This window comes from Onychostruthus taczanowskii, unplaced genomic scaffold (assembly GCF_017590055.1).
Source record: "Onychostruthus taczanowskii isolate IOZ18803 unplaced genomic scaffold, ASM1759005v1 scaffold52, whole genome shotgun sequence".
Taxonomy (NCBI): Eukaryota; Metazoa; Chordata; class Aves; order Passeriformes; family Passeridae; genus Onychostruthus; species Onychostruthus taczanowskii.
In genome coordinates, this window is record NW_024502791.1 from 782,744 (window position 1) to 796,535 (window position 13,792).

General features: G+C 35.3%; 1 protein-coding gene across 1 annotated transcript in view; it reads right to left on the reverse strand.

Annotated features, from left to right (window-relative positions):
- The window catches only part of CNTLN (centlein), a 169,599-nt gene that overhangs the window by 78,086 nt on the left and 77,721 nt on the right, over positions 1-13,792 (reverse strand). Inside the window, 1 exon segment of the mRNA XM_041416473.1 lies at positions 10,952-11,077. Within this exon segment, the coding sequence (XP_041272407.1) occupies positions 10,952-11,077 (126 nt within the window).

Genomic DNA, 13,792 nt, shown 5'->3' on the forward strand with positions numbered 1-13,792 from the left:
TCTTCACACTATATATCTTTTTCCTTGAGCAAGGAAATACATACAGCATATGAAATTTATAAATTGGCATTTTTTGAGGAGAACCAATTATCTGTCTTTTTAAAATTGAAACTTAAAATTCTATGGCTGTATGGTTGTATTTGTGTTATTTCTGTCAGCACCTCTTAAACACAATCTCAAAATTATGTCTAAACAGTATTAAAACCCCTCAAACTCCTAAGCATTTTGCAATAAATGAGGAAGAACTAGAAACTAAAGTTTGTTTAAAATTGAAACCCCCATACAAAAGGAAGAGTATGCTATTTCTAGATTCTCAAGTGTCGCTAAGCAACCATATGCAAAATCACAAAAACAGTCAAGTTCTAAACTGAAATACATACAGCAATGTAGAACTCAAAATAAAGTCTATGGTTATCACAAAAGAAAAAACAAAGGACTTTTCTATGGAAAAAAGTTTGCTCTGTAGACTCAGAGAAGCTAAACCTTTGAACTACAATTCAAGAATGAATGATGGGGTTTGGATACCATGAAAATATGCAGGCCAAGAGAAAAGACAAAGCAAATAAATGCGAGTATTAACTGGTTGCTTCTAGCTCATAAATTAGCATTTTAACATTTTGTCTCTTGACAAAATCAAAGACTACAACTGCATTTTATTGTCTTTGTCACATTTCTGTTGTGTACTCATTCTATTATTTAAATCAACTTTAAAAAAGAAAGTTCCTGGGATGTATTTTAAAATAATAGAGAAATATCAGATACAAACTTTGCACAAGTGTTTATCAAATACTGCAAACTATTTTGACAACTTACACCATCTTTTTTATTGATATAGAGATTAGTTGAAACCTTGCAGGGTGTTGAAAAGCCACAATTCTGTAAATAAGCTTTTATCCATTAATAAATTGATGAAAAAAATAGAAATAAAACTTAACTAAACTTTAGTGGGTTTTAAAAGTACTACAAAAACTGTTCAGAATTGTCTCCATAAATTTACATAAATAACACATACATAAATAATGTCAGTCAAAAGGGATTCATTACAAGGAATACATATCAGCAACTCAGAAAAAAAGAAAATAAGTAACCACTGAGTTCAACTTTTTATAAAGTTTCTTTAAGTCTAAACTCAAATCTGCATAGGTAATGCTAACCCAGAGAGCCATTTCTAAAAGATTGCAATGATGAAATTGCAATTATCACTTGGCCTCTGTCTAGATGCAGTTTTTCCCTAGGTTTATTTTGATCAATATGGGTTGTTTTTTTAAACTGAAAAGATATAAAACACTTTCAAATCATGTCAAACAATTCTTTTCTGATTGCACAGTAGGAGTCTTTACAGTCCTGATTAGTTTATATTTAAGGTTTTGGGAGTCCTAAAGGAGACTGTACAACTGGAAAACGTATCCTGAAAATCTGCAGTACCAACATACCAAATTTGCCAATAATGAAGGTTATGTAATTATGAGTGATATACATGACTGCAATTTCTTATTTAAGGACTACACTAATCCTACGTCTGTCTACTAGATGAATTGAAAATGGTTTTTAAAATAACTGTTCAGCTTCCATGTAGACTTTTCAGCTTTTAAAAAGATAGGAAAAAAAACCCCAACTTGTTTTGCAATGTAGTTGAAAGAGTAATAAAAACTAGCAGACTGAAAAGCTCCAGAATTTATTACTTCTTCCAGAAGAAATGTCTTGTTCTTATTTGCACTCACATGTTTTACTTTCTAGCAGTGTTGCCAAGTTTAAATGATAGCCCATCAGATGGGGGAAAAGTGACTTAAAGACATACAAAGCCTAGAAACTAGTGTACTGCTTTTCAGCTTTATGTACGCCTGAAACTGCTTAGTGGCCTTGAGTCTTCTGCAAAAAGAGGTTGTGCTGCTTTTAAGCGTATCGGGTAGATTTTAGCGTATTTCTTCAATCAGTCTTTGTCAACAATAAGCATTTTCTTACTTCCAAAACCAGCTGACCTTCTGACAATTTAATCTACTCCAAAGTAGTTTTAAAGATCGCTTTGCTGACAAGAAACACGGCAGCAGCAATCCCAGGTACTCTAGACTAGGTTGTCAGAGAAGAACTTGCAGCTCCAAGGAAAAGACACTGAGTCCTTGATCTGAGAGGAATCAGCATCCTAAATTAGCAGGAGTCTACTGGGATTTCCTAGAAGACTATCAGTATCTTCTAATATGGCAGGTCAGAATTCTAATCATGTGTTTTTACATCCTGAGAACAACTTCAAAGTTCTTTGTTTACCACAATTAACTTCACGAAAAAGTCACTCTTTCTTACTTGTAACACATATCGAAAATGCACCATCAAGAGCAGGAAAGCACGCAGCATCCTGTTCTATGTAAAAAATTTTTATCCTCCAACTATGATTGCCACAGTCTCACCTGGCACTATTAAAACGATGATATTCAGAAATCAAGAGAGATCAAATCTATGCAGATAATAGTTTATGGTGGTATTGCACGCATTTTTGAAGGTACTGATCTTGACCCACAATTACAGAATCTGCTGTTTCCAGTATGATACAATAGTCTGGGCTCTATTTTTCATAATATAATACTTTTGATTATTCCTCCTTTTTTTATTTTTTTTAATACTTATCCATTACAAATATAGTAAGAGGTAGCATATTTAAAACTGTGCTATAGAATCAGTTATGCTAAAATAATTACTTCCAATTTATTTTAGATTATAGCTAGGCATCAGCAAGAAATTCTTTGTAACAGTTGCTTACTTATCAAGTTATTAGAATAGGAGAAATGCTCCCACCATCTGCATATAAGTAGGGCTTCTGCAAAATATACCCTCTTGCAAGAACAAAATATCCTAGTACTCATCATTTTTAATTGTCAGCAGTTCTAAAGATACCATCAGGAGCCCTCACACAGCTCCAAATCTTAAGGTACATGTACACATGTGCACTTGGACCTCAATGCATTAAAGAAAAGGTAATTTAGAAAGACAGTCTGAACTACAGCATAAACTTTCTCTCTACACTTATCAGTTTAAAGGGCTCCTTCCCTCCAGAGTTGCTGACCCTGGGTTAACCCATTGCCAGAAGACTCTAGTTAGTCCTCCAGCAAACAACTGCCTCCTGAGTAATACACATCCCATAAGTCAGCCATTGCTCATCAGCAGCTTTCAGCATTCACAGGTAAGACAAGCAGGAGACTTCTACACTCCCCTGCATACAGATAAAAGGAATTAAGAGAGGAGGCTCATGGCAGTCTAAAATAAACATCCAAACAAACACTAAGATATTTTCCCCATTTGTCCCAGGGAATTTTATCTGGAAAATAAAACCATACAGAGAATCTAATTTCTAATAGAGCTGAATACATAAAATGGAATAACCCACTGAGGAAACCGACTCCTTCCCAAGGATTACATGTTGTAAAGACTGCAGCAGGATGACTCTTTGGAGAAATAAGCACAACCAACCACAATCTCCTAATGCATATTGTTGCTGGTATGGACAGATATCAGGGGCAAGTCCAGGAGCTGCTGCAGTCAGGGAAGCCTTCCTCTGAGTTCATGAGGTTAACCATTGCCTTTGCAACCATTTTCCTCCGGAGTCATGGAAGACTGTTAAAGACAGGAAAGCCAAATGAAGAAAAAAATCAGACAGAAAAAGACTGCTAACCAAGCTTTGCACGCTCTTTATCACAGTCCTTAAAAAGGGACAGCAGCATTGCTTATTACAGTAACCAAAAAATAAGTTCTAAAGACACCAGGTCGACAGAGTGTCAAAGAAGTTTTTTCTTATCCAAAGCTTAAGTTGAATAGCCTAATAATCCTTGCAACAAAAATAGTACTCTGTTTTCTTCCCCTCAGTAAAGAAAGATGCTTGAGAAGACAGTATATCAACAGAGAAATATCTAGGTAAGGAAAGCTGAACTGCACTTTCTCTTCTTTAGTCTTCCAATTTTTAGAAGGGTAAAAATTCTGCTCTGTAAAACTAGAGTAGAACACACATGCACATACTTACACATACTTCTGTAAAAAGCTCATATAGAAAATACAGGAAGAGGCTGTCAAAAATGGTCTTATATGTCATAATGCAAAATTCATTTTAATTTTCTGCTACTCTGAAATTACTTCAAGTCAGGAGAATCAAGACAGGCAGAAACTTTATCCAACTTTTACAGGTGAAATACTACTCTGACAGAAATTTGTCATAACAAATGATTCTTCCTACAGCATTATGATTCAAGTATATTTGCGTGCAGTAAGGACAAAATATGCTCTTTTCATGGGTCTGTATATTTATGACAGCCTTGGAAAACAAGAGCAAGCCTGGAAGTAAGTGTTTGATATAGACTGTGAGAGAGCAAAAACCATTACATATGTCTGAGGATAACACTACCATGGTAAGAGTAAAGCAAAAATACTAGCATTACTCCCACTCTGTGATCATTCACACTATCCAGAATGATTTACTGGAATTCCTTCACATGAAAAATATTGTAAACTTACAGTTTACACTAAGAAATGTATAGTCTTAATTAACCAAGGAAATGAAGTATTTGACTACACAGAGACTTTAAGCTATCCATCTTGCTTGTGCATCCACTTCCCAGAAATATGTCTTTATCATTCTTGTTTCCCATTTCAGTTGCTTGTAGGATGGATGAAAATTGCAGGAAGAGATATCTGTTGTTGCTAAGTAAAGTCTCCCAGATTTACAACCCCCATTCAGGAGCAAAAAAGGGATAAAAGCAACTCCCCCCTCAGCAGTCCAGTGTCTCTTCACCTAACAAAATGGTGAATAGTGTCATAGTTGTCAAGAGTGCTTTTTGAGATATATTTCAAGACAACAGTCAATCCAAAGTCAAAGAAGCACTAGTGACTAAGATAGTTTCAACATGCAGCGTAATCCTTAGTTTGCAAAAGGATGGTAGAAACCCACGCCTAAAATTTTATCTACTATTTAGCAATCTTTAATTTGTTACATTGAAGCACAAAATCCACCTTATTTATCAAGAAGTGTTTAACAAAAATATGAATGCTACACTGTGTGAATTATGTTTATTATTCTAATCTGCAGGTTTCCATTCCTTTAAAATAAGACCATCAGCCTCATAAACAGTGTTTGTACCTGTTAGCTCAAAACAGATTCAACCTCAAGGGCCAAGAGTGGGGTACAACTGCCATGAATATAACTCAGAGGAGAGGGTACGTCACCCATCATATGAATATCAAGAGAATTTTGGTGTTCTATCAGTCCTTCTAATGTTTATAAACCTCATATGACAATACACTAAATTCTCTTGCCTACAGCCTGCTGTTAGTATGGAGCTGCTTTCCAATAATGCAAAGGAAGGATAAAAAATAAATTTCTTATTTTATTTCTTCCATTGAAGTATTTGAGTTTCAGGAAAATTAAGACAATTCCATGTTTATACTCACATGACTGTGTTTGGAAAAAAGCAAATACAACAATAATTCTTAGAAAATGCATTCTGAATTCCTTAGAAATTAGAAAAAGATCCAAATGCATTAAGATAGGTTAAACTTTTGCATGTATATGCATATTCTGCCTCATACGACAAAAGAGGACTAAGTAGTTTATCACAAAAATCATGCTGGTCCATAACAACGGTCTGCTAAGCACCATATTTGACTTTCTAAAATTACAAAACAGTACACTTTAGGAAAGAGTTCAAGAGATAAAGCAAGAATACATAAACAATGTTTAATAACTTTCATTGTAAAGTATTATTTTATATTATAAAATAATATTTTAATAATACAAAATAATTTAATATTTATATTATTTAGCACTCTCTGAAATAAATGTTTCTACACTTTTTCAAAATTCAGTTGTTGAAGTTCCATATGGTATTATCAAAGCTGAGATACATGGAATCATGAAAATTTATTATGTCCCTTCCAAAATCACTACTATACAAAGGCAAATGGAAAATTATCACTGTATGTTAAATTAATCTAGCCAGAATGTACAAAGCACTGCTACCTTTACTGGAAATCCCAGAACTTCACAGAAGGTACTGCAGAGAAACTTATTTTCATTACTCACTCCTTATTCTCTTAAAATAGCAATCTGACATGTTAGCAGCAATCTCTTTGCTTTGGTATTACTGACTGTAGGTTCATAGACTTCTTCTATGAACATTCTGTACAGTTTCATATGACACACTCAGTAGTTCTTTGTTTTTATACATGCGTGCATATCTGTAAGACTAATAAATCAGATATTTCCATCTAAATGCTGAAGACCTTTTGTCTAGGCCAGTCAGAGGGATAAGAAAAAGACAGTTCTTCTGCAGGCAATATGCTTACCACCTGTACAACAATTCATTTCTAAACCAAATAATCTACAGAAATCACTCTCATCCAACAGCGAGACAAGCAATAGCTCTGTGCAAGCAACAATACAAAGGGAAGCTAGCACAGAGTCCTTACCTTTCTCCACCATCTCTCTGCTATTTTTGTTCCTGACAATGTCCAAATTTTATCATTAATGCAACTTTAATTCTGCATTTATCTGCTTCTATATTATGAAAAAAAAATGTTTAGCAGCATAATTTATGTTTTTAACATCACACAATTCCATCATATATGAGAGGGCACCGAAGTACAAGACAAGATATGTCTGATTAAATATGAAGGCGCAAAGGAAAAACACAAACACATCTGACATTAAAAAACACACTAAGTCCTCAAATTTGTCTGTTAGCTAGGATGCAGGAAATTACAAGATGTGGTGGACACAGGTAAGGAATGTTCTAGAGACAAGCTTAACAATTAAAAAGCATCAATCTCATTATCCTTGACAGAACCCTCTCACTGAAAAGCAGTTGACATAGTGCTTGGTGAAAATGTAACTGGAAGCTTGCTAGAAAAAAAACTGATTTTCTTCAAAAAAGGGCTATTTTGTTCATTATGTTCATTAAAAGCCCCTACATGAGTTCATGTGGCATTTACAGTTCTGACTTTGGTCCTTTAAAAATATCTTATAGAAACTATACTCTGTATTACACCAAATGCTTCTTATTTCTTATATTTTAATTTATTTGTAGTGCAGTATTTCTCATTCTCACACTTGAGCCTGACTGTCATTTTCACTGAGCAATACTCAGTTCAGTCAGTAAGCATGCACTTTGTCAAAACCCACAGAAAAGTCACAAGACCAGCTGCAGAACTTAGGCTGGAATTGCTTTCAGCAGAACTAAAGCTGGTATTTCAGATTATTATCTACCCCAACCTAAACAAACACATACACACCAGCATTTTAACTATATATGCCTTTGAACTACAGAATTACCAACTGCAGAAAAAAGTAACCAAGAGCCTTGACCTATTAGATTCAAGTAATTATTAGCAAGATGTCTGCTCTGTCCCAGCAGAGCGGAAAAAAACCTAAAACTGATAACCAGAAAGATTACTTTACAGAGAAAACACACAAGTCAGAAGGGCTATATACTGTAGGTGACACTTTTTAACAATGACGTAGTGTGAATGCACTATGCTACAAATTAATCTGCTACATGCTGTAGCTATTGAGTGAAACACAGAAAAAATGGCTGGGATATTTGGATGTTTCACAAAAAACTGGAGGTTTAAAAATAATAGTCTCTGATGACCAGGCATCTCCTATTGCTTGAGACGGTCAAGATTATCAAAACCGCATTTTTCAGCAGATTCTCTAGTTAAAGAACCAGGGAGGTAACACACATTCAAGAAGCAAAGGAACTAATAAAACCTATGTTTGTGTTTTTTACTGCTGGCATTCCAGCACACTTAATTCAGCTTTTTTCCATCATGCCCATTCTGATAGCTGGAAAAGGTAAGAGGCATCACATGGTGCTGCTGGTACTATGATAGGCTCCTGTCAGCTAGTTGGTCACATACCACTACATCAGGTACACAACAGTTGTTTTAATTCCACAGGAATAAGGAAAGCAGAAACCATGAGGTCTTATTTTCCTAAAAAAAGAATGCTTATCAGAAACACTAAATAGCTGCTACAGCAGAGGAAGGATACAACTGAGCTTGTAGTGATTCCATATGCTTTGAAGACCCAGAGCACACTTCCTACAATGGATGGCATGCACAACTACATAACACTCATAACAGACAACAATTTTCCAGCTAGCTGTGAAAATGATAACTTACATCATCATGTCTAATGTTGAAGAATGTTCACTGTCAAATAATTGAGTGTTGCTGATATCTATTACAAGGTTGCCTAAAAATAATACAGAATGAAAACTAAAATTGTAAAGATTCCGTAACAGTTTATATCCAGTCATTCGTTTTCAAAGTCTGTACATGAAGGCCAAAGGGACAGGGTATCCCTATACTCCAGCTATCTAGCTTTTGATATGGAAATGCCAAAATAATTTCATTAGCCAGCTTGCAATCAGGTTGCAACTGGATGTGCAGTGAAGCAGTTCTGTGGAGTGGGACCTGTCAGTCCTTCAGGTCAACAAGCTGTCCATGAGCCAGCAGTGTGTCCTGGTGGCACATTAGGAAGAGCATTGCCAGCAGGTTGAGGAAGGTGATCCTGCCCCTCTACTCAGCATTGGTGAGGCCACATCTGGATTGCTGTGTCCATTTCTGGGTTCCTCACTAGAAGGGAGTCATAGAGCCCCTGGAGTGGGTCCAGTTGAGGGCTAAAACCATAATTAATGTATGTGCATATTAAAGACATTTTACATCATTGCTCTATCCCTCGAAGATGGGAGAGAAAGTCTTTCTTACGGATTAAATACATGAACAAGCATCAACAAATAATCCTATTTTCTAGACACAATCTTTGGTTTAGTCAGAGACAGAAATTTTACCTATTCCATGTTAAAACTACTTAAACCAAAATACAATCCCTACCCAGACACTCTTTAAGAAATGGTGCATTAGTTTTTGTTTATGTATGGTCTACATCAACCTAAGATAACAATCAGTAGGCTCTATCCAACTAAGTGCATTAACAAAAGCTGTGGGCTAACCTGATTTACTTACACTGCCTGTAACATTACGCATATAAGTAACTGGTCCAACTCCATAGATCATGTCCTTTATCCACAGAACTTAAAAAACAATAGAAGCAATATAAAGAAGCTCTATCCACATACCTAAAAAGTACAATAAATTTAGTATTGACTTTCTTAATAAAATGAGCTGAAATCCTGAGATGTGACTTCCTTCAACAAATTAAAGACTGTCATTATTAGAAACAGATATAAACCCCACAATTACGCATTCATTTCTTCCTTACTTCAACCAACAGTAAGTGACATTGCCCATAAGGAACAAACAGCACCTTAATCCACACAAGGAGTTCACCTTAATGAACACAATGATGCACTGGCTTCTTACTAAATCCTTACTATGCAGACTTTTATGAATCCATTTTGTCTTATAAATCCCGTATCTTAAAGAGCTCAACTGTCCGCTTATGACACATTACCACAGTCTAGTCAAGGTCAATCATCTGCAACATACAAGAAATAAGGGTGTTCCCATAAATGTGACTGCACAGGAAGTCTAGAAAAGCAGTCCAACTGTACCAACTTTCAGGATGTGCACAATATATAAGCATGGCTTATTGTGAAAAAAGAGGCTTATGTAATTCTCTTGAGTTACTATTGCCTGTGGTGAATGTGTTCACTAGTGATGGAAGGGGAATTACATGTATGCAATTACATACATGGCAAGAAAGTGTTCTTTCCTAAATAAAAAATGCAAACCCACAAAATAATTGCATGTGATAATTTGTTGTTATAGCTTCAAACAGCAAAAAAGAGGTGACAATGAAGTGACAAGAACAGGCACACAATTTTAACTGGCAGATATAAGAACACATGTAACACAGCTACTGGCAACATTGCCTATAATACACCAGTGGAGATTATGGCCAACACAAGGACTTACATAGAACAAAACAATTTGCTGCTGTTGAAATTCTGTGATAGCAGCCTTCATGGTATTGCCACAAAATGGGCTTACATTGTGATCCATTGGGAAAACGCATTTTTTTTAATGCTGACAAAAACAAAGTCAGAATAAAACTTTCTATGATGTCTTGATTCTTAAATTAAAACAAAAAATCATAGTCACTTACAGAAAGTGTTAAATCACAGCAAAGGGCTAATTATACCATACTAACTTCCTTTTGTCTAGTATAAAAGGACATTTTTTTACTTTGCCTGGCTGAGTGTAATAGCCTATGAATTATGAGATCAAAGCAGCAAACTGTATGTTTTCTAAAGTAAGAGTTTCCTTCACCAAGTTTTACACTTACTACAGCTGAAAGAGCTGTGTGAAGGGATCAGCACTAAACCCAAAGGACAGGCTGTGCACAGCAAGAAAGAGAGCAACTCCCTTGTGCCTTCTGCAGGTCACTACCAAGGACCATGTTAGCAGATCCACACCAGACCCTTAACAGGCAGCTCTGCTGCTACCAGTAATTAGCTTGGACAGCTCTGGCTCCAGGAGTAGCAGCAAGGCTACACCATAATGAGCTCAGCTGGGATTAGCAGGACAGGGCAGGGAACCAAGAGAGCTGAGGCATTCTGCATTGCGTATGTATCACAGAGATCAAACAAGGATGGCTGGCTAGGTTATCCCCTCACCACCTCATTCCAAAAATGAAGCACGGCAGTGTGTAAAATACAGGCTAATGAAGAGCGACACCTCCAACAGATGAGAGCCACATTAATTAACACAATCCCTAGATCATGGAATACAGTTTCTGTTAGTGCTAGCAAACTTGTAACTTGTCACTGATTTAAGGGGGAGAGAGAAGCATGAAAAAAAAAAATGAGCTGATGTTTTCCTTTTCTGCTTTTGGTAGATGTTTTTATAATGGAATTTTGCCAGGAATTCCTCTTGTATGGCCTGTAAAGCCCTTCAGAAAAAAAACCCAGTATGTTTCCTTACTCAAACACCATTTAAGAAACAAACTCACTTCTCAATCAGCAGCTTTTTGTGCTCCCTTTTGAAAAAAGCCAGTTCATTCCACATCACATCAGGATTTTCTTGACAGAGCTGACAGGAGCCTGTATGCTGGTATCTGCTTTTACTATTTTCAAGGCTGTTTATGAGTTAAACAAGGTTGTTTGTTTTCAAATATCTAAATGTTTTAGGAGAATCCGAATAAAAGCACCCCTGCTCTCAGAAAATAGAGATTTTCAAGTACAGCATCCATTGAATCTGAATTTTGTACAAAGTATACAATCTGAAGCATGAAATCTGTGGTAATAAAGAGAAGTTCAATTACATCATTTTAGACAGATATCGTCCCGGTATGACACCAAGTCTCCCAGGTGATGTGGCAGAATAGTGTCACCCATGTTCTGACAACATTACTTTAAATACTTGTATGAGAAAGAAGTTGTTAAAATTATCACATAATCTCTTGAAAATTAAGGGAGAGTCATCAGCTCCCCTAACAACCCAGCAAGCCAATCTGGAAGTTGTAGCTAATGCCCACTCTAAATCACACTGTTGTTCTACAGTTTAATAAAGGAATTAACTATCTATGGACAAGATGATATATTAAGAAAAAACATATTGACTTCAGAAGTACAGAAAAATAAAATTAAAATATTTAACCGTTTTTCTGTCCTTAAAATATTTTTAGGTATTTTAATAATGTCAAAGATAAAAATTGCATTAAAAATCCTTTATGTAATCAATTTAAACTCTGCAATCCAAATTCCAACTGGGCATAGAAATAAACTCTCAGACAATGTGGTAACCTCCTAAGGCCCCCATCATCTTTGCAGTCACGTTCATCAGTGCAAGTGGTATGTACACTGACAGGTGGATTAGGTCCCATCAGCTGCCATCTCAATAACAGATATTAATCTATGAAGAATATGGAGAATGGGGTCCTCCATCACTTACAAAGGATCAGAAATGCCACATAAGCACCTGATACTGAGTTCTTAATGCACAATTTACATTACAGCAGCACTATACAGCTTTTTGAGATACCAAAATAACAGAGTCTTATTGTTACAGACTGCTTTTATTTGTGTCTTATCTACTTTCTTTGTTTAAGTGTATTAAAAATGAAAACCAAACCTCTTTTAATGCGGCTTCATACAAATCTAACCTGGTAACAAAGATTATTGAAACCCTGTTATTTTCAGCTCATCTTAAATACAGATGAAAAAATGAGATGACTAAGTGAAGACTGAGAATTATATTCTCACTAAATGCTTTCATTATAACACAAGCTCATCTCATTTACTTTAAACAGAAGTCACTTTTGTCTCTCTTTCCCTTTTCTTTTTAATTTTTTTTAACTACCAGAACACCCAGTGCTTCACTGTATATGTAAGTTTTAGATTTTCATGTCTTTATCTAGTTCAATTTTTTTTATCTTGTTAGCCTTGGACTCTCAGTGGACATGAAAGCCTGTCTAGGTATAGACACAGAATTAAATAATTTCACTGAATTTAGTAACTATCATCCTTAAGTCACTTCCAGACTGCACTAAATTTAAAATAGTGAACTAAAAGAAAAAAAAAATCCACATTTTTCCTAAAAAACAAAACCTTTTCATTATAATTTACCCAAATATATTTGCCATTATGCTTATGTATTTAAAAAAATGTTCTTGTGTTACCACTGATGCCTGTAGCAATTTTGTACTTCACCATTGTTTCCATCCACACCTTTTTTTTTCTTTTTTAAAGACAAACTGCTCCTACATAAATGCTAGTATTTCAAAGCAATGCAAATCTACTAAGATAGGCCATAGCTTACTTATATATAAAGAACAGTTTATCATTCACAGGAGGATGCTTTAAGTCACCCCAGACTCTGAACAGCTACCAGTTTTGCAGCATTTTCTGTGACTCTCCCGTTCTTCAGAGAGAGATAAAGTTAGTGTCAAGATTAGTCAGTATTGTTCTAACTGCAAAAATAATTATTTTTAGTAAAACACACAAGTGTTTACTGAGCTGTTAGGTGCATGCTGAAGCCCTGCTAAAACCACAAGGAAATTACTTTCTTGAAACAGGTCCTGAAAAACAGCAGTGCTTGATAACTGAATTGCTAAGAAATGCTTTCATTTATCCAATTGCAGCTGTTTACCAAAATATCTGTCTGCTAAGGACTTAAAAAAAGAAGAATTTCTGCATAAATTTTCACTGTTCTGTATAGAGCCTAAGGGAGAATGATATACAGAATGTTCATTATGCAAATTTTATGTGGTAAAGTCTTTCCTCTTTCCATTAATGAAGATATATTACTGCATTTTTTGTAAAAGTATCAGAAATAATTTATTTTTAAATAATTTAACAGATGAAAACACCTTGCTTTCATGCACATATTATTTTACTTTTCTGCTATAAGGAAGGAGATTTTAGCCTCAGTTAATATATGAATCACTAAATGTTAGAGAGGGTATTATTTCTGTATTTTAATGAATAAAACTATTTCTAAAAACTATTTGAAACATAATAAGCAACTGCTGTGTTCCAGAAAATTAAAAACATGCAGTCAACAAAATAAATGAGTGAAGAATTAGACAAACGTAAGTAAGCAGTCCTAGCTGACCTTTGTCCAGTACTCAGGCTCTCAATGAGAGCCTAAATAAAATAAGTCAAGGTGTCAGCTCAATATATTTCCTTTTGGTTTCAACTAGAACTTTTCTCACGTGGGGTAAGCTGTGTATTCTGCTGTAACAAAGGACAGTCTTGATCACCACACAGTACCTTCTTCCTTCAAATCACATTCTCTTTTGAATACCTATGTAATAATTCTGTTCAGATTTCATGTGTAAGGAAAATGTTTT